The sequence below is a fragment of the Camelus ferus genome, chromosome 5 (genome assembly GCF_009834535.1).
Source record: "Camelus ferus isolate YT-003-E chromosome 5, BCGSAC_Cfer_1.0, whole genome shotgun sequence".
In the NCBI taxonomy this organism is placed as follows: Eukaryota; Metazoa; Chordata; class Mammalia; order Artiodactyla; family Camelidae; genus Camelus; species Camelus ferus.
The window spans coordinates 74,424,105-74,448,327 of NC_045700.1; the positions used below are offsets into that span (position 1 = coordinate 74,424,105).

At 40.6% G+C, this 24,223-nt stretch overlaps 1 protein-coding gene across 4 annotated transcripts in view; it reads left to right on the forward strand.

Moving 5' to 3' along the window:
* HECW2 (HECT, C2 and WW domain containing E3 ubiquitin protein ligase 2) overlaps positions 1–24,223 on the forward strand; it is a 334,372-nt gene that overhangs the window by 243,315 nt on the left and 66,834 nt on the right. For all 4 annotated transcript variants that reach the window (XM_032480136.1, XM_032480138.1, XM_032480137.1 and 1 more), the window contains 4 exons: positions 2,712–2,897; positions 18,479–18,613; positions 21,844–21,946; positions 23,893–23,989. In XM_032480136.1, coding sequence (XP_032336027.1) covers positions 2,712–2,897; positions 18,479–18,613; positions 21,844–21,946; positions 23,893–23,989 — 521 coding nt within the window. The remainder of the gene's footprint in view (positions 1–2,711; positions 2,898–18,478; positions 18,614–21,843; positions 21,947–23,892; positions 23,990–24,223) is intronic.

Genomic DNA, 24,223 nt, shown 5'->3' on the forward strand with positions numbered 1-24,223 from the left:
ATACATGTATCAATATGTTACACATACATATATGAATTAAATATACATAAATAAATACGTATGTAATTTCTTTATTAAAAAATGTAGCAGTCTGGAGGGATGTTCCTGTTTGCCTTAAGTGTTTTACATAGACCCAAACAGTCATGTGCGTATCATTCAGACTTGAAAAAGCTATGGTTCTGAAGGTTTTTTCCTAGCTACTAATGGGAGAAACCGTCCTTACACTTAATTTACTTTGGTTGATGCTTTTTGCAAAGATCAGTTGAACTTGGCACTGTAGTAGACATCTCACTGATTGAAGAGAAGGAAGATGAAAGGATGTAATTAATTTTAAGACCAGTCTTCAGACTGTGTGCTTAAAGGACCATCCAGCCCCTCCGGGATTACTTTAGGCCTGAGGCTGGGATGGGTTCCTTCACCTTATTACCGCTCCTTTGTGCCCTAGTGAAGTTCTGTTTCTTTTCGTTGGCAGGGTGAGGAACATTTCTGGTGCTCTAGATAAAGAATGAGGATGTGGCCTATTTACTTATTTTAATGGAGTTGGGGAGGGAAAAGGGAGGGTGACAAGAGAGACACCTATTGAGAACAACAGTTACTGAAATGATTTATCTGACAGAATTATCTCACAATAACTTGTCCTCAAAGAGACTCATTAGGGAGTATGACCTGCAGGCTTGTTACCATCACCCTCCCACAAGCTAGTGTGGGCTGAGGCCTCTGTGCTGGCAATGGCTTCTGTGAAAATCTATCGGCAACGTGGGACCAAGTGTAGAACACAGACATCTTGCTGATGGGACATAAAACCCCGGGGCGGGGGCAGCCACAGGCTCAGCTCTGCGTTCACTAACGTTTGTCTCTGGCCACCTGCGACTTCTTTATGAGTCCCCCTCTCTCTGTCATGTAGCACCAATGCTCTCTGCCGTCTACTGCCCGGAGCCCCCACACCAGCTGCCTGCTCGGGCAGTGCTCTGGGCTCTGGACCCCACACGTCCTCACAGCCGTCAGACCTCCTCTCGTTCAGACTGGCAGGTTGAAAGGCCACCTTGAGAGATTTTCTACTCAGGGTTACTGAGGAGCTAGCACACCAGTATTTGAGGATAGTTCATTGTGGCTGGCTTTCCTTTCTTCCTTCTTTTCATTTTGATAGAAGAAAAATGTTTTAAAATGCAAAGCAAAAAGTATAAATGATAGCAAGTCAATCAGAATCACTCTAGAAAAGTTACTTTATGTAGTTTATTATATGTTAATAATGGCAGCTGACAAATTTCAGTGGCTTAAGTGAACAAAGGCTTGTTGCTCATTCAAAGTTGGGCTGTCAGGGCTCTCTAATCCCTGTGGTCCCAAGACCCCAGACCGGGGAGCAGCCACCATTTCAAACATTGCCAGTGGCTGTGCTTACTGTGCAAAGGGAAGAAAGCTCTAGAGGGACCCAGACTGGCAATAAATGCTTTGACCTGGACGTGACACATCCTGAGGGACTTTGGAAAGACAAGCAGTGTTGACTGTCTGCATCCTGATTCACCTCTCCTCCCCAGTAACCAACACAGCCCTGGGTACAGCACAGACAGTCAATGTTTATTAAAGTGAAATGATTTCCAGGGATTCTGATTTATTTTGGGTTTGCCTTGGTCTCTCTTAGATGGAAATAAATAAGAGAACTTGTGAAGTAAGGCCTGAAGGCTTCCAGACTCAGTCTGGTGTCCCTGGGATACTGAAGTTCAGAGGAATGCAAAGCCCTGGGAATCTACCTGAGAAGAATAGAATTCCAGGCTAGATCATTCATGGCCAGTCAGCTTCATGAGCATCACATTCTTTCTGATGATTCAAGGAAATGGCTCTATACAGTTACTCCTTTTCTGCTGCTTGGCACACGGTGTTGTGCAATGAATATTTGCTGTCTGACTGATACGTGGATGGCCCGTGGCTTATGGTCTTTTTTGGATTGTTCTTTAATTATCATAGAGATGGATGCCATAGAATTTTACGAAGCAATCACTTTTTTGTGTGCTGATGTAATGGAGTTTCATCAAATGTGCACTTCAGTCACATACATACACACACAGGGAACACAGAGGGAAAAAGAAAAAAGAGACCAAAGTATACAGTCCAGGGGGTTCTGCCTGCCATTCCAGCCACTGAGATTGTGCCTCCAAGAAAGAGCGGGATGAAACCCTCCAACCTACTGTGATCTCAGTGAATATGACTCTCAGTGAGAGCAGCTCAGCCCATCACATGTCCTTCTAATATTCAAATACAGGACCAAGCATTTTCATGTACAGCTTGGCTCCTCAGTGTATGCCAGCTGCTTCACTGGCGCTCACCCAGAGAGCCAACGGTCTGTTCCGATGCTGGAGGAAACACTGGGGCTTGCCATGAGGTGGTGTATGTGTCTCCGGCATGGTGTGATTGTGACTGTGTGGTTTTTGCCTAAAACCAACCTGAGGACCTAATATGCCCTGTAGAATGAGACTCCACCGCATTCTTGTTCCTTAGGAAACTAGAATCATCAGGGAAGACTCCCTTACTTTCTGCAGTCTTTCTGTTTTAGTTTGATCAAAACTGTCTTGCTCTGTCTGCCGTTCCCACGTGTGAATCTAAAGTGACGTCGAAGCCTAGGTACCAGCCTTAGACTAAATATGCTCCTAGTAGTCTCTGTGTTGCTTTTGCGTGTCACCAGCAGGTTAACGTTGGTTCTCCATCCTTCCCTCCAGAGTGCCTACCGCATGTTTACAAACAACACGTGTTTGAAGCACATGATCACCAAAGTCCGGCGGGACACGCACCACTTTGAACGCTACCAGCATAACCGGGACCTTGTGGGATTCCTCAACATGTTTGCAAACAAACAGCTGGAGCTGCCGAGGGGCTGGGAAATGAAACACGACCACCAGGGCAAGGTAACTGGAGGAAGTGGCCGCGGGGAAGCTGCCACGTGGCTGTGGGCTGCCTGTGGCTTTGGGACTTGGCTCTGCCCTTCAAGGGAGCGTGGAAAGCCCGTTGCAAGCTGAAACATTCCCTCTCCTGGTTCAAGTGAAACGTGGGCAAGCAGGTTATTTGTTATGGTAAATGGTTGCTATCCTATTGTGAAGTAGTGAATGCAGGGGACAGGTGTGGGCACTTTTGGACAAAACATTCACTTTGCCTGGCTGTCTGTCCAGCTGTCACCTCTCACCATTTTCTGCTGATTAGAGGAGAGGTTTCTAAGGCAACGACACTCCCTTCTCCTGGCTACGCAGCCTGTGGGGTGGGCAGTGGATGCAAGTCGTGGCCTTGTTTGGAGAAGGCGTCCAGGACATTGCTAAGTAACGGCGAGGGTGTGTCTGTAACACTGTTAGGGTTGGGTCCTCCGTCCTGGCGGTTCAGAACCCTGATTTTGTTAGCACGTTAACCAAGATTCACAGGTTGATTAATTTATGATGAGAAATACATAAGTCTGTCGCACAGGCTGGAGTCAACATACCTGTACTTCTGTCTTAGATAGATGAACCAGAAACCCGGGGGTCATCAGGGGGTTGTAATATGAGTGAGAAATCAGAATGAGAAAGTCAGTCATTTTTATAAGGTCTCCCTCAGCTAAGATTTTATCTATTTAACTTTTGTTTAGCAGCTACTGTGAGCCGTGAGCTCCTTACAACAACTGCATAAGGCAGTGCTATTATTATTGCCATTTTGTATATAAAGCGACCCAGGTCCAGAGCGGTTCAGGGACTTGCCCAGGGTCACAGAGATGGGCAGTGACTGGGCTGGGCTCTAACCCAGGCCGTCTGGTTCAAGGGTCCATGCTTGTAACCCCAAAGCTGTGCTCTCCAAGTACTGAGTAACCAACCTCAGTTTCCCTGGCTGTTAAAAGGCTTGAAATACGTGACTTGCAGGCTGGGGAGGATTAAGATGACAAGATATTTGAAATAACTATGCCTGACTTATTCGTTCAATAAATATTTCTTGAGACCCTGTGCAAAACAGATAAGCCGGCTACTTCACAGAACTGCCATTCTGATGGAGGGGGACGGACAGTGGATAAGTAAATATGCAGCATGCCAAGAGCTGATTAAAGCTGTGGTTTTAAGGAAGGCAGGAGATGGATCTACAGAAAGGCAGCGGCAGGGGTCATTTTACACAGGTGTCTGGGGAAGGCCTCGCAGATACGGCTCCACAGCAGGCAGGCCAGAACGAGCGGGAAGTCGGCCACCTCAGGGAAGAGCATTCAGGGTGAATGGAATGTGGAAAGGACTCAGTAAATGCCATTCTCTCCCAAAGTACCCCCTAGCAGTAATACCACAATAGCATCCTATTCATTCTGAACTCAGCTTCCAGCAATCTTCCCTGAGAACTTATAAGCAAACAGATATTACAGAGTGCATTATGTATTTTAATGCATGGCAGGAGCCCTCAGACTCTCATTGAAACTACTGACTTGATTTCTGTAAATATTTTAAATAACCCTCTAGTTCCCAGCCCAGAGAAGATTGGAAGTGGCAGGCATGAAGTTTAGAACAGATGAAAGAGAAGGGACTTGTGATGAGGCCCCCGGACCACGGTGGTAAAGTGACGTTGTATCAGAGGCAGGTGGGCCCGGCCGGGAAGCCTGTCCAGGATGCTAGGAAGCTGGGAGGAGGGACACCTGGCTCTTCCTGTGCTCTCTCCTTCCAGAGGGGGGTGTCACTTTGTAGGTGCCAAGTGTGGTTTAACAGCCGGAGAGCCCAGTGTTTGTAAATATTCTACTGAATGCAAGGGCATAGATGGTCCAAGAAAGGACTTGAGGAAATCCTGGTAGTATTATACCTGGGTATAAAAAAGCAGTAGCAGACCAAGAATTCAACTGTTTTCTCAGCTCTGACACATTTTACCTGATGTCACGAGGAGCTGTACTGATTAGAGAACCAGGGATCCATGGAAAATCCAAGTTGAGATAATGCCACATGTATTTCTGCTCTGTGTAGAGACTTAACTTGCTAAGTCATTTTGCATCCTTAGCTAAAGGAAATCGGAAACTTACCATGCAGACGTGGAAGGGGCGGTCCCTTTCTGCCAGTCGTAACTTGCCAGACATGCTTCAGGAGAGAACTGCCTTGAGGAAAGTTAAACTTAGGATACTGCTTAAGATGAGTTACGATGTATTCTTAAGAACAAGTTCTGTCTCATAGCTTTCATAAAAGTTTCGATGGTTAAACAGAGGTAAACATTATCTAGGCTGTGTGGGTAACACAACCATCCATCTTATACCCTGAGGGTTTGGACTCATTTGGGGTTTCAGCCTAAAGTTGTAGGCATTGTAAAGAGCTCTGAATGTGGGCTGGTGGATCACTGACCTCACACTCTGCTGGTGGCTTTGCATTTGACTGCTGTTTGGCGTGGAAGACATGGAAGGACCCCAGCCTTGTGGACGCAATGGATTATCAGACTGGCCTGAGAGCTTATCACTTTAGCCAGAGTTCTCTGCTTGGTGCATTTGGACTTTATAAGATTTTTAGCTAAGCTGGGCACCTTAACTAAAGCAGGTATACCTCCCTGTGCTTCTCCCCTGCCCTTCCTTTACAGGTGACTGGCTTCCAGGGAACCAGGATAATGTATAAGAACATCCAGGAGAGGCTCTTACCATGTCTGTGTTTGGCTTCACTGCTTTTGACTGTACTTTTAAAGTCATGGCTCCCATCCAGCAGGAAGTTAATAGGTTTTCTTCCAGCTTGAAACTTTAGCCCCCCTTTTTAATGAATTGCTTTACCTCCAGAACATTTAAAGTGAGTAAACTCTTTTCCCGTTTAATATAACATCAAAAGCTATTACATACTGTGAGGTCTTTCCCCCGCCCACAGGGATGACCGAGTTCTAGACTTGACATGGCATGATGACCAAATCCTCATCTACATGAAAGGAAATGGTTCTTAAGAGGGATGTTATCAGACTTAGCTCCTCAGGCTTATGAAATTTGGCTCCATCTTTCCTTTTCAAATGCAGCATCTTCCTTTTGTGTTTTTTGTTTATTTTGTCCTTCAGCACACTTCTGAATATCTGCTGTGTGCATGCCACCGTGGTAACAGTGCTACAAGCTAGCACTTAATGGAGCAGTTTGTAGTGTGTGGTGATGACTGTGTGCTGGACACTGCTGTAAGCACTCAGAGTAGCTTCTTCCATATTCACAGCAGCCATGTACACAACTGCTGCTTTAACCACATTTGCTAGAAGAGGAAACTGAGGCACAGCATGGTGAAGTGAACTGACTCAGGTCCTACCATCAGTACATGATAGAATTGGATTTGACTCCAGCCATTCAGCTCCAGAGTCTGTGCTCTCACCTTGCCCCTCACCAGTGAGGAGGGTGAACGGAGACCTTCTAGCAGTTAGTGTGGAGGTAGGAAGCGGTGCTCTGGGAGCCTGTGGCTGGGTCTCCTACCATAGCTGAGGGGGTGGGGCTTTCAGAAGCACCATCAGAGGGCAGCATATTGGGTGACTTGGCCTTAACTCCCCAGGCCTGCGTGGGTCCCCACATGATCTCCTTGTGCTGCTTCATGACAGCTGTCTCCATCTGCCTCACGGCACCATGGTTAACATGCTCTCTCTTCCCAAGCAGACGACCCCCTTCCTGAGATCTCTCCTGCGTACTTTTTAATTACGCCCTCTTCAACTCCAGTGACTTTCATATATAAGATTCTCAAAACAAGTTAGAAGACTGAATGGAACTTGTCACCTGTAGATTCTCGGTTGTTCGGTAATCTCTGCTTTGGACAAAGAAGCTTTCCAGCTCTCTCCCCACTGCCACTCCCTTTCCTGTGCTCTTCCCAGAAGTGGCTCCTAGATTTGCCCAATTTGGCCTCACTTAGTGCGTATGTTGTCTTGGTTTTTTTTTTTTTTTTTTTTTTGGCATTAGATGTTTGAACAAGGTAGTGATTATGGTCGTACCGCACTTTTGCTGTCTTTGATTTTGGAATAGACTTTTTTTTTCCTAATTACTTAAGGCCAAGGGTTTGCGTTGGGTGAGATTTCAGACATTCTAGTTCTGGTATGCTTTTGGGGGGAGTTCTAGGGTGAAAATGTCTTTGACTTACATAAAAAAAGAAAAGTAAAATATCCTTTTAAAATTGACTACTAATTTAAGAGTAAGGCTAGAATATCAGGCCTGCTTGGTAAGATGATGATGATGATAATGACAGGGACAATGGTGATAATGCTGATGCCTGAGTTCATTAAGCACATTCCATGTGCCAGCCACCGTACCAGGTGCTTTTCCATCAATTATCTTATTTAGACCTCATGGCAGTTTATGAACTGGGTAGTATTATTATCCACAGGTTGCTGAAATTTGGAGATGTTAAATAATGTGTGTCTCAGCAAGCAGGTGAGGAGCTCAGGATTCAAGTTCTGGGAGTGTGACTCTTAACCACTACACTCTACTGGGAGGGATTGTCTGTGGAAATGAGAGATACTTTGTCATTCCAGGGAAGAAGAGTTCCAGTCCAGATGCTGGACTTCCTGGTCTCCTTCAAGGCTGAGTCTTATATAGAGGTTTTGATTAGATCATAGGTATTTTAACAGAGGAGACATCACCAGAAACACATAGATGACTTCATGCTTAAATATCATAGAGTCCTTATGCTAAGGACACATGGAATAATGGAAAGGAATGGAATTCACATATATTGACGGCTTATTAGATGCCAGGTTCTATGCTAGGGATGTTATATTAGCCCATTTAACTTTCACAGTAATTCTATGGAATAGGTTTTGCTGTAGATGAAGAAATCAAGTCTCGAAGAGGTTAAGTATACAAGTAAACTCTTGTATACAAATCCATGTCTTTCTGTATCCAAATCCTGTGCTAATTTTCCTGTATAAGCTTAGTCTAGACCTCACTGGTCACTAACCATCTGACTAACTTGGGATACGTTATTTAAATTTCCTGGGTCAGATTTTCCTATCTCTGCAAAGGTTGATCATCTTTTCATGTGCTTATTGGTCACTTGTATATCTTCTTTGGAAAAAATGTGCATACAAAGAATTTCCACTTGATCCAGCAATTCCACAGTTAAGTATAAACCAAGGAGAAATAAAAATATGCTTCCACAGAAAAACTTGTACACAGATGTTCACAGTAGCATTATTCTTAACATCCACATGGTGGAAACAACCCAAATGTCCATCCACTGATAAATGCATGGATAAATGTGGTAGATCCATACAACTGAATATTATTTGACAGTACAAAGAAATAAAGTACTGATGTAAATGGTAAACCTTGAAAATATTTGCTAAGTGAAAGAAACTAGTCACAAAATACTGCATATTGTACGATTCCATTCACATGAAATGTCCAGAATACACAAATCTATAGAAATAGAAAGATTGGTTGGAGATGGGATGGGGAGTGAATGCTAATAGTTATGGGGTCTCTTTTTAGGGGGAGAATATTCTAAAGTTATATTATGGTAGTAGTTGCAAAATCCTGTGTACGTACTAAAAAATAGTGAATCATACGCTTTAATAGGTGAATTGTATAGTATCTGAATTATATCTCAATAAATCTGTTTAAAAATTAGTAGGTTGAAATAGAGGAAGACTAGGTTTCCCTTTTAAGCTCCTAGATTATATAGATCTCTGATTCTTCCATCTTAAAGATTAGGTGATATAGTTCCACAGTTTGACAGCAAATATGTAATACTTTTCCTTTGACTTTTAATTACATTTGGAAGGATATCTTGTCCAGAATTCCACACTGCATTTTAATCATTATTGCATTCCTTTACTTGATTTCCTTAATTATTTTGATTCTAGCAATTAAGCCAAATTTCATTTTATGCAGCATAGTCCTCATGAGACTGTGATCAATGTCTCTGTATATGTATTTGTTGGACCTAAGGTCTAGAATTTTCACCTAACATACAGGACACATTTTGACTTACCTTATTTTAAAACAAAACATATAAGCAAAGAAAGTAGTCCAGTATAAAAGAAATTTTCTGCTTGCTTCTTATTGTAATAATTCTTAAACTTTTGTACAGTCTCAGGAGTGTGAAAATCAAGGGTAATTTGGGATCTGGGTTACAGTGTTGATATAAATGTTTTATATTTATGCAAGAAATATGCATCAATTAATACTATAGTATTAAAATTGACTTGCTTAAAATGCCTCTGATTCTTGGCTGGGTTTGATCATTAGTAGGTGCTCATGGGGATAATATATCTGGTAGATGAATATAAACTTTAATAAGGAAAACCAAATGTTATTTAACCTAGGATTGTTCTCTGTTTCTTCCTTTCTTTTATTCTCTCCTCCTCCCTCCCTTCCTTTCTACCTCCCTTCCCATTGGTAATTTGAAGTATTTGAGGAAATTATGCTGCAGTGAGTCAGGATTCCTGGATCCATTGCTATCTGATCTAACTTCTACAAACTTCAGTTTTTCTCTAAAGTGAAGGTTAGAGTAACCTGTCCTGTCCAGCTCTTGGGACTGTGGTTGGCATCCACTTAGATACTCATGGGATTGCAAATGGAAGAAAATTATTAAAATTATAATTAACCCAATTTATTCAGTAATTAACTTACTATCATTTGACTTCTACTCTAGAAGATAAAAGTAGTACAATGACAAACTTCTAGAGGTTTACGACTTAATTTGGGGAAAGCAAAAGTATGGATGATGCAAACACCTACAACATAAAACGGACTGTACAGCACACACTTCGCCGGGAAGGATGCTCACCTGGTTATTCCCACTCAGCTCACCAAGATCCTGATTTGAATGGTTAGGTAGAAGCAAGAATCTATCTGGAACAATAACTAAAGAGTTTCATCAGTTTTGAATTTTATGGAGGTGATAAAGACTTGTTATTAATAGCTGAATCCTTACGTTAATGGGAAATATACAATGGCTTATAGAGGATATACTGTAGAAGTACTGTCCGTGTCCCGTTCCTCCATTTAACACACTGCAGCTTTCCCGAAGCAAAGTGGCCCAACAGAATGGTTTTGTCACAATAGGGTTCCTTTTGTTGTTCTTGTTCTTTTGGTCCATGTTATCGTTGACCACCACAGGGTAGTCTGCCCTCGGGTGTTTGCTTCTCCTGAAACCTGTATAACAACCCAGAGCATTCTGTTTCTCTACCATGAGTGCTTTGTTGTGGTGGTCTTTCTGATAGATCTGTTCTCTTGCCGGATCAGTGGTCTTCTGCTCTGGTGGTTACATTCGCCGTAAGCTGTGGTCATGAAGATAGGATTTTAAAAACATCCTTAGCCAGATGAGTAACTTTCTCCCTAGAACTGGAACTGGAATCAGATCCACACATTTGCACAGAATCATCTATTTCCCATGTAAAGCCACTGAGCACCGGTCTTCTAGACTGTTTTACTCCTAATGCCTCTCATTTGGATTATGAAAGAAGAGAACGCATGCCATGCACTAGTACAGATACAGAAATGACTTGTTTCTGGCTTAAGATACCTGGAAAGTTTTCATAGTAAAGACTGGATTTGAACTGAACCCTGAATGATGAGTAGGATTTTTAGAAAATTAGATTGTGGAGGAGAGAAAATAGGGGATAAGAAAGGAAGGAAAACATCCAAACTAAAGGCATGGAGACACTGGGTGGGTATGTTTGGTTCCTATGAAGAAGTAATGGGAAAATTTTGAGAGACCCTACATTAGACACACACACACACACACAGAGGAGAGCTGACGGTCTAAGATCCAATCCAAAATCCGGCAGGCTTGAGACCCAAGACAATACCGATGACCCAACTCAAACAGACCAGGGTAATTCCCTCTTACTCAGCCTTTTGACCTTTAATTGATGGGATGCGGCCCACCCACATTAGGGAGGGCAATCTGAGTTCTGCTGATTGAAATGGAATCTCATCCAGAAACACAATCACAGACACATCCAGAATAATGTTTGGCCAAACATCTGGTCACCCCATGGCCCAGTCAAGTTGGCACCTAAAATTAACTGTCACAGACCAATACCAGTGGAGTAAAATCAGTGGAAGCACCATTGCAGAGCATTAAGGATAACAGAGAGAGTGACACAAAATGACATAGACAACTAGAAAAAGATGACAGAGCTTGGTCTTTCTCAAGTTCAAGTTCATATGATGGGCTTATCATTTAGTTTAATTTTTAGAAAAAAAATGTTTTTTGACTCCCTTTTCAGATGTTAAATATGGAATGACCTTTTTTTTTTTTTCCCTGCCTCTTTGTTTTGTACTCTCAAACGGTATTCACACAGGCTGCTTTTTCCAGATCATTCTACCTGGGCCTAAATTTAAATACTAAGAAACTTTGAACTTTAAAAGTGATGTATCATAAACTTCATGGATTCTTTAAGTCAAAATATAAAATGGTAACTATCTCCTTATTTAAGCTAAAATGTCCTTTCCCTAGTTTCTTGTGTTTTTTTCCCTACAAAAATATATGCTAGACCATCTCCCAGCTAAATTGACATCCAGCTCTAAAACCAATCTTTCCAGTTCAAGGGGTTTATGACTTTGTATGTCAGACTGGATATCAGAATGGTCTAAATATTCAACTTTGTTGACCATGGCAAGTAGCAGTTATGGTCATAAGGATAGATTTTTAGAAGAGAACAAATATTTGTGCAGTGAAAGTTACCACAGCCCAAGCCAACGTGAGGAGTCTCATTTTACCAGACCCTCAAATCCTATGTGGTTGTAGAAGTTGCCCCAGTGATGACATAGACTCTGGTTTCAACCCCCATGAAGCTGATGGCCCCAGTTTATTGGGTCAGGTTCATCTCAATGAGTAAAATGCAACTTAATATTTAGAGCTCTCAAGTGAATCCCAAAAGTCTCTTAGCAGGATAAGCTCTACACTTTGAAAAAATATGTTTTTTGTCCATTAGCGCACTGTATTTGTTATGTTTGTGGTACATCTCTCTAATTGCTTTGAAACAGTGAATACCTCTTTGTGGTGGTTGCCTGGTTTAATCACCTGAAGTTATGCAGCAATCCAGATAGAGATGGAATTAACCTCTAAATTTATAAATAACACTTTTTTTTAGTGGATCTCTTGCTTATTTTTAAGGGGGTAAAAACTTGTTAGATCAATAAGTTACCCACAGAAACACACATAGAGGCAGAGGTGAGCGATCTTTCTGGGGCAGGATCCCTTTCTGAATGAAAGAATAGAACAGAGAGAGGTTGGTTTTGTGAATGTATTTTTGAATAAAATGCTAGACTCATGGAATTGTGAAGGAATTGCCCAAGTACGAAGATGACCTTTGTTTTTTATTTTTAAACAGTTGTCCTCTGACCAGCAGTGGATCTTTTGAAAAAAAAAATGTGATGTGCTATTTTGATGGCCATGCACTTCTGTTTATTCTACCTAAGATGTGCTGATTTGGGTAACTCCATTCTTGGCCTTCTGCAGTCGTAAATGTATAGCAACCAGCTCCTCAGGGAAGAGGGGGAGGAGGGCTGATATGTAGCATTTGCCTTTTTCCATGGTGTAAATTCGCCCACCATAGCCAATTTTAGGCTGCCAGCATCATTGTCAACCATCTCCCAGAATTCCTTAATATTTCACTATCAGCCTTTGTAAACTGGTACAAGCCATCCTCAGCATGTCACTGGCTCCCCTATTATATTTCTAACACCTAACTACCTCCACTCTCAATGCATAAAACATCCTTCCTTTAGCTAACATTTTATGTCGGAAGTTTTGGGGATTTTTTCTTATCCACATCTGCTAACCAACAAAACTCTAACCCAAGTGCCATGTGCCCTGTTTTCTCTCCTAGCAACTTAGATCTCTAATCATAGCAGGTTAACAGAATAACCTTTTTTAACTTTTTATTAATACAGAATGTCATGAGATATTTGGGACCACTTACTCCTTCAAATGAGCCAAGTAGTAGAAAATGTTAGCCTGACTGTTTTTTACTTATAATAAACTGTCACTCAGCCATTTTTATCCCTACTATTGGTAACAGAGTTCTGTCTGGGATATAATAAAGAGAAAATAATAGCATTTTATTCCTTATAATTGGAGAAATACTAGGGAGGGGACCAGGAGCTGAGAAGAGATTTATATTTTGGAAGGGAGAGAATGGGTGAGTAAATTACAATCTTTATAAAAGTTAAAGTGGATTACATTTAACTTTTTTGAGCTTTTTAAGACTTCATAGAGTTGAAAAACCAGGAGTTAGAACGGATTCAATGTGCAATGCTTCTAGCTTTGAAATTACTGTTCTTTCATTGTTTCCATAGCTCCTTAGAGTAAGAAAGAAGATCTGATGTTCTGTCTTTCTGTAGCATAATTACAAGTACTTTTTGTTTTATTTTACTTACATGGTCTTAATATGGATTCCTGGTTTGGCAAAATATTAATTGGAAACAATTTCAAACTTCTGTAACTTAGATTTTTTGAGCCTGAGGTTGGTATTTCTTGACAAATACTGATGACTTTTACTTTTCTTAAAATAATAGAAGCTTAAAAAAAAAAAAAGAATCGTGTAAAGAGAGAAGTGTATTTTGTTTGGCTTCACTAAAATACCACTTGGCTCCAACCAGCCCATATTTCCTGACTCTGACCATGCCCCGAAGCAGTGAAAGGGTAGAAGTTTTTAAAATGAGATTTGAATTTGTGTACTTGCATTCCTTTCAGTTTTTGACTATGTTGTTAGTCCTACTTGGTCCAGCACTGGGAAGCTTGAGTGAATTTCCTTAATGAAACTTAGAAGGAATCAGTGTTGTTCAAAATTTGCTTTGTGAGTGGCTAATCTGAAAAGAGACTCATATTTGGATACAACTGCTTTTTTTTACTGTGGTTTGCATTCTCAACATACTGCTTATTCAGACAGTATTTATTGACACATGTTAGAAAATTTCAGAAATCAAGGCAGGGTATTCAAGTATGGTGACATAAAAAGCGACCCAAATTCAAAAAAAAAAAAAGGGACCAGGTCAACTTCATTACCGGCTTGAACTAGTTAAGCTGTCCCATGGGACAGTGATCCACTTTTGCGATATAACTGATTTGTGCATCATGGATAGAAATGTCAAGCCTAAAATTTGCACAGTATCTTTTCTGTGTTTTCCTCTTCGTTTTTAAGTTGAGGTGGAAGGGTCTAGCTCAGTGGTAGAGTGCATGCTTAGGATGCAGGAGGTCCTGGATTCAATCTCCAGCACCTCCATTAAAAAGTAATAATAAATAAAACAAACCTAATTACTCTTCCCCCCAAAATAATAATAAAGTTGGACATATTTTTCACAACTGAGTTGTGATCTAAATCGATTCCTTTACATGGATAAAGCAAAGCACCCAGGGAAATCTGTTCAGGGTCACACAGGGAGCGGAGCAGAGCCAAAATGCATGCCCAAGAATTGCTTCTTAGTGCTGCCTTCGGCTAGTGCTGCCTCTGTGTGGTTTTGATAGAGGTCTTAATCGAGACTATCCCCTCAAGGACTTGGCAGACTTAAAAAGCACGTATCAACAATATACACATTCCATTTACTCTGAAACTGAACCCCTTGTGGAATACAAATTAGCACCTATCCCCCCCACCCCCAGCCCGCCTCTCCTACAGGGTAGAGGTAAGGATGTGCAGAGAATGTACAGTTTGCTGTCCGGCATCAGTAGCAGCCTTTTCAGCAGAGAAAAAACAGTGGAGAAGCCCAGCGCTGTGACTGTCAGCCTAATTTAGTTAATACTTAAATGCTTTTCTGAAAGCAAGTACTATGTGAGGTGTGAGTGAGGTGGGAGGAGCATGAAAAGGAAAAATAGGAGGCAGAAGGCAGGATGAGAAAAAAAAGAAGAAATAGGAAAAGGAGAGAGAAGGGAAAGAGGCACTGCTCACTGGGCTGTGGAGTCAGACAGAAAGATGGATTCAAATCTCAGCTTTAAACTTTCCCAACCCTACATTTCACTGAAATCTTGAACTGTTTACCCAACTGTAATAAAGGTGAACAATAATGAGAAATCATTATTTACGGAATAGTGAAAATTCTTATTTATAATGATGATAGCTGGCTTATGTGTTCTTCAGTGCTGAGATTTCAGTGTATGAATTAGGATTTGGCTTGGCTGCTTTGTGACAGAGACCCATACAAAGTTTAGTATATAATATTTTATTCTCTCACATAAAGAAGTTCAGAGGAAGGCAGTCTAGGGCTCTTAAGGGGATTCCTTAAATTGTGAGAGCTTTTTACTTAGCCATCCCTATCTTCATGGTTCAGTATGGCTACTGGAGCTCCAGCAATTACATCTTTGTTTCAGGGAGCAGAATGGATGAAGGACAGAAGGAGGGCTTTTTCTTGTAAAAAATCTCCTTGTAAAGGTTTTTTTTTTTCCTTTCCCCAGAAGTATCATGTGACACTCTGTTTACATCTCATTGGCCAGAACGTAGTCTTTTTTTAAGCTTTGTGTACAGACTGTAGCAAGAAACATTGTGATCCTTAGAAAAATGTCTCAGAAGTTAAAACTGTTATTATTAGCAACAATAATAGTAACAGTAAGGGGTCTCAAGCACTATATTCAAAAATTTGTGTGAACCATCTCATTTTATATTCTTTTGATGAGGTGTTATTATCCCTATTTAACAGAAAAGAAATTGTAGTTTAAAAAAGTTAAATAGTTTGTCCAAGGTTATGTCATTAGCCAGAGGTGGAGCTCCAGCTCAGAACCAGACATCTTTTTCCAGATCCCAAGCACTTAATCACTACTTTGCCTCCTGCTTCTCAAGTTTTAACTTGATAGTTTATCCATCTCCATGTGAGGTGTTTTAAAACCTTCTATCCTATTTGTGGTTTTATAGTCTTCAGATCTCCACCCTTTTCACTGAACACAGACACACACACACACACACACACACACTTCTCTCACTTATTTTTCTCAAGTCTTCCAGTGTTTCTGTGCTTATGTAAAAGAACGTGACTTTTAAAACTTGGTGATTTCCTTGTCAGTTGTCTTCTTGTACTTTGATCAGGAGCCTGCTATTAGAGTTTTTGGCAATTTATTTACTGAGCAGCCTTTTTTCCCCAGGTGCAGCCCTAAAAGCTGTTGGGGAGAACAGGGTGAGTAAGAAAGTCCCTGCCATCGAGGCATTTACAGTGCAGTTCTTTAGCAAATGGATTTTAGACAAGCTTCTTAACATCAAATGATACTATGACACCACATGTAAATCACAACTGACCTAGATGCACACACCCATTTGTCCTTATAATTACAAGTGCATCATCGTTACCTCTCAGTGGCCACCTGTCCCTTCAAAACATTCCTAAGAAATTGGGTAGAGTAAATAGGCAATTCCATTCTAGTACTCGTATTTTTCTCTTAAACAACATGGCTTATATTATTGTTGTAGTAATAAAAGCTTAATCTTAATTTACATAAAGAGGATATGGGTTATTATACCTATTATTCAGAAATGTCTATTTTATGACATTTTAGGTTTTTTTTTTTTTAATTGAAGTACAGTCAGTTACAAAGTGTCATTTTCTGGTGTGAAGCACAGTGTTCCATTATGACATTTTAAATAGTGGCAGAAATAGTATCCAAGTGTATTAGAGGCTCAAATCAGCAGGGACTGGTGCACATTTGAGACCAGAGCCTGCCAATACAAGCCTGTGTAAGGGTTACTTTTTTTTGCAAGATCAGCAAAGAGATTGCACTTCATAGGTTATGAAGCAGGGAGTATTACCCAGGGATGTGAGGCTGATGGCACCATCTCCTACAGAACTTCCCTTTAAACCAGTCTTTCTCTGGAAATAAGATACTGAGAGAAGGGACTGACAAGGATTCTTGTTTTGGCCATTTCTCTGCTTTGGTCCTAGTATACCTTCTGCTTAATGTTATTTCTTTTTTAAAAAAAATTTTTCTGGGGGGTGGGAGTAGGTAAATAGTTTCATTCATTCATTCACTCATTATTATTATTTTATTTTTAATAGAGATACTAGGGATTGCTAAGCATGCACGCTATCACTGAGCTATATCCTCCCTGCTCTTTAAAAATTAAAAAAAAGTTATTTGTCTATTTTTTTAATGTTATTTCTTTTAAATAAGTAATTTTCCCCCTATTTGGAAGCTACCTACAAATTATTTTTCCCCGTTTCCTGGTTATGTAGCTATAGAAGCATTTTCTTTTGTAATGGAAAAGTGACTTTTCAATTGGTCTAAATATACCGTCTGCCCCTGGGATTTGCCTAGACACATTCATTCCTAGTCTTTAAGGTACTTTGTTAATGGAGCTTCATCAGTTTGAGAGGTCAGTTCCTTTTTGCTTGGTTATTTGGCATATATCATGTACCCTGAGATTTGATTTATCAGTAAGGAGTCTCCAAGCTCTCCTAATGGTCCCTTTTATCTTTGATGACCTAATTAACTTTATCTGATCATGGAAAACTTACATTTTCTAATCGTCTTTGAGATAATTGGCTTCATTATTGTCTTGAATAACTTTTACTTTGAAAACTTAATACCATCTGGCTCCTAATGATAATGATAAATAGCACTTGTGTGGAGCTTTAGACTTAAAAGGAATTTTAAAAGGCTTTTCTACGTTGTATGCAGTCCTTACTGCAACACTGAGGGAAATGGTTTATGCTCATTCCTGACTTCATGTCACCAGGGATTCTGCAGTAAACATGACAGACATGGTTTCCTCTTCCTATCACATTACGGGAGAGAAAGGGTTGTTTTGAATGAGGGAGACATTTTTATAAGAAATCTGTAGCCCAGAGACCTTAATGACTTGCCCAGAGTCACTGTAGGTGATAGAATTTGCCTGGATGTGTGATTGATGACTAAACTGGAAAGACAAGTAGAAAGGAGATTTTAAAGAGTTTTGGAAAACCGTAACAAAAGGTTGGAATTTTTTTTTCTATAGATAACGAGTAGCCAGTAGAGGCTGGAGTGGAGATACAGTCAAAGCTTTTAGAAAAAATAACCTTACAGTGAGAAGCCAGTTTAGTAAGTAAGGTTGTAGAGGTATGGAACAACTGAGAAACTATTAATAAGTACATATATAAGAGAGAGCCCTGAAATAATGGAATGGTAGGTGGGGATGGGACAAACGGAGGAGACACTGCAGTGGGAAAATGGGGGAGGACTTGATAGTTGATTGCGTGGAAGGAAAAGAAAAGAAGTCAATATTGTTTGAAATTTCAGGTGACAAGAAGAGCTTGCTAATTACCACAGATAGCAGTAAGAATGTAAAGAGCGTCAGTTAAGAGAAGCCCAGATGTCCATTCAGTGGCTTCATTCTAAGATCATGTCTTTGATGACCAACTCTCAGATGTTTCCTAAAGCCAGGAATAATGTTCCTTCTAGCTCTCTTCATTCTGGATCCAGTCGAAGCATTCGTTCCTCTAGTCTGGTCTGTCCCAAGGGAGTAAGGAGAAAGTCTCCCAAAGATTGAAAATTAGGAGAAAACAGAGTAAGATTATTACTCCAAAGTGGGCCTTTCCTAGAATGTGTGAAATGGCAGACGAGTATGTGGCGTGTGTTGCCTACTGACCGAGTGGCTTGCTTCCTAGGCGTTTTTTGTTGACCACAACTCCCGTACCACTACTTTCATCGACCCCCGGCTCCCGCTTCAGAGCAGCAGACCCACGAGCGCGCTGGTTCATCGACAACACCTGACAAGGCAGCGCAGCCACAGCGCCGGCGAGGTGAGTCCACGCCTTAGGGACGGACCTGCTGGTGCACAGAAGAACAGGACGTGTGGTTTGTGGCACTGTGCTGGCTCTTTATTATTGTTTTGTTTTGAATTTGATTTAGAGACTATCATTTGAAGGCTGAAAAGTGTTGGCATGTTGGTAGGGCTTCTCTGGAAACACACAGGGCCTAAACTCCAAGTTTAAAAAGCAGGACATAATGAGGAAAGATTGAAGAAAGTAGGGATGTTTTGAAAATTCAGTGGATGGCGAGAGAGAATTCATAATGTAGTAAAATGCTCCAGAGAGGAGGATGGTGAGCTCTTCCGCATACCTAAGGGCAGCTTCATAGGAAGAGACGAATGTAACTCTTAGAGGGCTAAAATTAAAGATGGGGAAGTTTCTTAAGTGAGGATTGCTGGATTAGGTTAATCTTTGGCCAAGGCTATGGGGTTGTGATCACCTCACTAATACTCTTTAAAATTAGGATATATATATGAGAGTTGATTTATGTATTCTAAGTGCCCAGAGAATACATAATTACTGAAAGGTCCACTGTGCTCTACTTTGGTAGTTTGCAGTGACCCACGGTAACCACATGGGGGCTCTCTAATAACCTAACCACAGAGAAAAATAAAAGAATCTCTGTTTCCCTTTTTTCTTTAGCAGCTTAAATAAATAAAAGAGGAATGTTTTAGGTCAAATATTTTCTCTTTAGTACGGGCTTATGCTTTGAATATCATTGCTTGATATACATTGTTTCTAAAAATTCCCTTAGACAAATAGAATTAAGATTCTTGTCCTGAATGCCTTTTCCGTGTCTATGTGCATATCATATTTTCAGTATTATGCTGTAGGTCAAATATTTTTGTAGCTTCTATTATAAGAAAAAATTATGAATGCAATAAATAACTGGGTTTGATTCATCAAAATTCCACTCTTGGAATTTCTGCTCATGATTTGCCTCCATGCTCTAATGCATCGTGTGTGTTTGCTGGCTGTAAAGGGAGACAGAGAAGAGTACACATGAGAATCTCATAGAAAAATGATATATAAATCAATTGCAGGATGAGGTATGCACAGAAATATTTATGTTTTATGGGTAGCTAATAAATCTGTACCTGGCTGTCATATAAACCATTTGTGGTAAACTGGATGATGCTAACAGCATTCATCTAAGAAACAGGACAGAACTCTCACCTTTGGACCTTGTGCGTGATATGTGGCATATTAAGGCCCTGCCTGGTTGTATCACGCGGCCAGTGTACTTTAGACATTTGCCTTATCTCAGCCTCACAATAGGAAGCTGATAGTTCAGTCTAGTCAGGACTACGTGCGTGAGATTAGTAGCTACACTTGCATTTTCTTTCAACCCTTCTGCCTCAGAACTTGAATTATTTTCATGGTCTAATAGTAGGGATACTCAGGTACATGTTAAAATTTGAATGAAGACTTCTCTTGATACTGATGGACACTAAGCAGTGGAATAGAGATGACCCCATAAAGACTCAGCATTCAGCCCCAGAGGTGTTAAACCTTAGAGGGGAGTGTGCTTCTGGCCCAGCTGTTGGAAGCACGCACATCCTGCAGTAATACGCACGTTGACCGGGGCTTGCCCACTGTCTGACGGTCTGGTTTGAAGAAACAGGGTGTCAAGGAGAAGACCTTTGGCTGTTCTTGGAAATGGTGATACAAGGCAGCATACTGACTGGAGGGAAAATATAGATTGGTGAATGGAAATGATAAGTTTGGTGACTGACAAACAGGGGGTAGTTAACGATTGAATCTCCCCCGAGAGAGGCTGACTTCATTCCTCAAAGCCAATAACTCAAAAGAGGCAGAGTGGGAAATTTCTAGTTACATATATGAGTCTTCCCAGCCACTCTCTTAGACTCATTGGGCAAATATTCCAGGCAGTAGAAATTTTGGTATCTCTTCTGTCCAGCAATGAATACTTACTAAACACCAGTGGTGTAGAAATGTGGTTGGTGTGTGAGATACAAATCAGTAACACATGTTCCTGTGTTCTTATTAAGGAGAGTTGTATAAAATGAACCATCATCCAGATGAATAAAGATACAAGAGAAAAAAAAGCCTTATAATCTGTTAGTAATGGCAGCTGCTCTAGAAGTCTACCCCCAAGTGCTGGGGGAGCTCAGAGAAAGTGACATTTAATGTCAGCTTGAAGGGAAGAGAAAGCTTCATCGAGGAGGGGCTGTCTGCACTACATTTGAAGAATAAGTGAGAACATTCTTGAAGGATAAACAAGCAGTGCCAGGATGGGATGACACTTCCAGTTTCAGGGCCTTTAGGAAAAGCCCTCGCCAGACGCCTATCTAATGCAGTGCGATAAAACGGTTGTAAGGGTTTGAATGGGTGGGAGTGGCAGCTGTTTGATGCGCACTAATTTATAAATCCAGTAAGTTGTTTTGCCTTTTGTCCTCTTACTCTCTTATACAACTGTTCCACTCTTGTCTTAAAAGACTCCTGTAATATGGGGGGAAATGCTAAAATGGAAGCTACAGCAACGTTAGAGTTTTCTGGTAAGACTATTACTGGGCACTTATGTTTATCTGCTTGGATGTATGAGTTTCTAAGTCTATAACAGGTACAATAAGTAATTCAGGTTAGGGGAACCCTCTTTAGCTCCTCCACACCTGCTACAATTAACTCCCTGGTGTGGGAGGTTCAAACCAGAAAGAGCTGCTGTACTGGGTGCTCTAAGAGGTGTGTAAAGTTGCTTCGAAGGAGAGAAGACACCACCTCGGAAACCCCATGAAGACGGCTGCTCTTCAGCCCCTCCTCTGCTGTGGCAGGGAATTCCCTGACTGGCTTCAGCCAAGACGAGGTCTATCCTGGCCTCGCGGCGGTGACCCTGAACATCAAGCTGTTCTCTTTGATGGCGCTGTCGCCGGGTTGTGTTGCGTCAGGCAGAAGTTATTCCCGATGAGCAGGAATTTGGCTTCCACAGCCCCAGTCATTGTAGGTGTGCCGAATACTCCTGTACCACCCGCCAGTAGTCACCGCCCTGGCCCCTCTCAAGGACATGGATACCCCCACCCCTCAGTTCAGCAACCAAAGCAGAGCTTTTGAGAGTCCTGTGTCAACTTTCAGCTGGCATCTCTTCCGCTCATTTTGTGCTTAACCACGCTCGCTGACAGATACTCTGAACAACTTGGCTTGGGGTGCTGACACAAAGCACTCTAGGTCTTGGTGCAAAATGTAAACGATGCTCGTGTTTGCAGGTGGGAGAAGATTCTCGACATGCAGGACCTCCAGTACTCCCCAGGCCGTCGAGCACGTTCAACACCGTCAGCAGGCCACAGTACCAGGACATGGTCCCTGTGGGTAGGTCATCCCTTTCCAGAAATACCTTGGCCTTTCAGGTTGGCATGTACCATATACTCTGTGCTGATACTTCCCTGTTGTTGGCCCGCTACATTTGCCCTGGACTGAGAAACTGCTATAGTATCCCTAAGATATTGATTCGAGTCTCAAGACACTTAGGTTTTTGTAAAATCCGATAGGATGAGATTTTTTTTATACCACTCTACCTTTTTTGAGTGAAGCTCAGATTAGGCTGTTGAAGTTAAGGAAACATAAGTTCTTAAGGCAACTGTATTGTATGGTCATTTTAAATTAAGCATTTGGACAGTGTATATTTAGTATACATCTAATGCTCGAGACAGAGTTTAACTTGTGCGTGAGCCTGTAGTAGCCTCACAAAATAAGAAAGCAGTGATGGCACATTCTTAAGGATAAATAATATCAAATGCACGAGAGCAAGAGCCTCCAGAATTGTAAAATAAAAATAAAGGAATGTGTGCCAATAGGTCTAAAGACCAACTTGAGTTGTTATTAACATGATGACGTTGAAGTAGATCAGTTTTCAAACCTGGAGCCCCTCAGGCAGGTGGAGCGGACAGACTGGTAAAGGACGACATGGGATCCCTGCTCCATCTTAAATTTGGGCAGCTTTCCATTTGTCTGGTTTTACTTTAAATTTTTCACTTTTTTAAGAAAGACTTTACCATGAAATATAATGCAGTGCCCATATCCTAAAGAAGTTTGACTACCACTGAATAAGAAGAAGTCTTGGGTCAAAATCAAACAATCCCCATTCTGTTATGCCTTTACTAATATGATACTAAATACTGCACATCAAATTTTGATGTACTATAAAATTGTGGCTTAAAAAGTTACCTAGGCTCTGATCTTAGGTGGAACATAAAAATCCATTGACAAAATTTCAATAAAAGTGTTTTTATTTACATATGGTGAAATGTGCACTTAGGGAAACTGAGTTTGACTATGGGATTCCATGTTAGCAGGTAGATAGTACTTTCTTAGATTTGATTCATTTAACTAAAATTAGTATAATGTAGCTAAATTTTAAAGTGGCAAATGTCTAGAGAATCACATTTCTTTTGACTGATATTTTGTTAGTTTAAGTAAGGCATGTTTCTTGATCATATTAAGAACATGAGAGTATTGACTGAACTAGGATCTCTGATGTTTGAGAGTTCAGACACTCAGTTCTCTGATTTAAATGTATCTGTATCTGATTATAACGGTTTAATCAAGATGAATCATCTTAAGTAAACAAATTAGTTTTCTTGACAAAAGGGCATTAATAGACTGTTTAATGAATTTTAATTAAATTAAACGTTTCTGTAGACGTTAGCCAGTCTTGACTAAGATATAGATTTTCCTTTTAATATATTATGTATGTAATTGATGTTGCTGATTGTACTTTAGCTGTTGGTGTAACTGGTTTGGTAAAGAGCTACATGTGATTTAATGGCATTTTTTTTCCACATAGAATTTGGGGATGGTTTGCCTATGCATTTTGGTAGTAGCTGCTGCTGGCAGCTATTGCATTTTGGCAACTATTGCTCTGCCTCTTTACCTCTGCACATGGTTGATGTTTAATCAGAAGATGGTTTTCATTTCTAACAGTTGCTAATGAGGTTGATTTTGGTAAACAGTACCAAAAAACAATCAACATCTAGCATCTTGTTGGTTATCTCATCTTGCAATTTGATAATAAATGTGGCTCATCAAATGAGTTTAATGAGTGTTTTAAGTCATATCTTACAGATCTAAATCCAATACTCATGTAACAGGATAGACACAAATTGGAATTGAAGCATCTGTAGTGACTCTAAACTATGACTTTGAGTACAAGGAATATTAACCAGAAAAAAATGGATTTTTAAAAGTCTGGACTTATGTGCATAAAATTAATAACAGATTTTAAAATATTATTTTATATATATATATATTTTTTTCAGCTTACAATGACAAGATTGTTGCATTTCTGCGCCAACCCAACATCTTTGAAATTCTACAGGAGCGTCAACCTGATCTTACCAGGAATCACTCACTCAGGTAACCATAATATTGGTATTTAATTCAAATTGCGTAAGCCCCAACCATTAAATCTTCGGTAACACTGATAATTGTCTTGGAAATTCACTCTTGCTTTCTGACATTCTGAACAAAGGCGTCTTGTGCACAAATACTTTATGTTATCAATATCAGGTCATTGTGGTCCTGGTTTTTCTCTATTAAGGATGAGGATTGAATAAAATTGACTAGAGAACCTAGAACCATCTTTAAAGA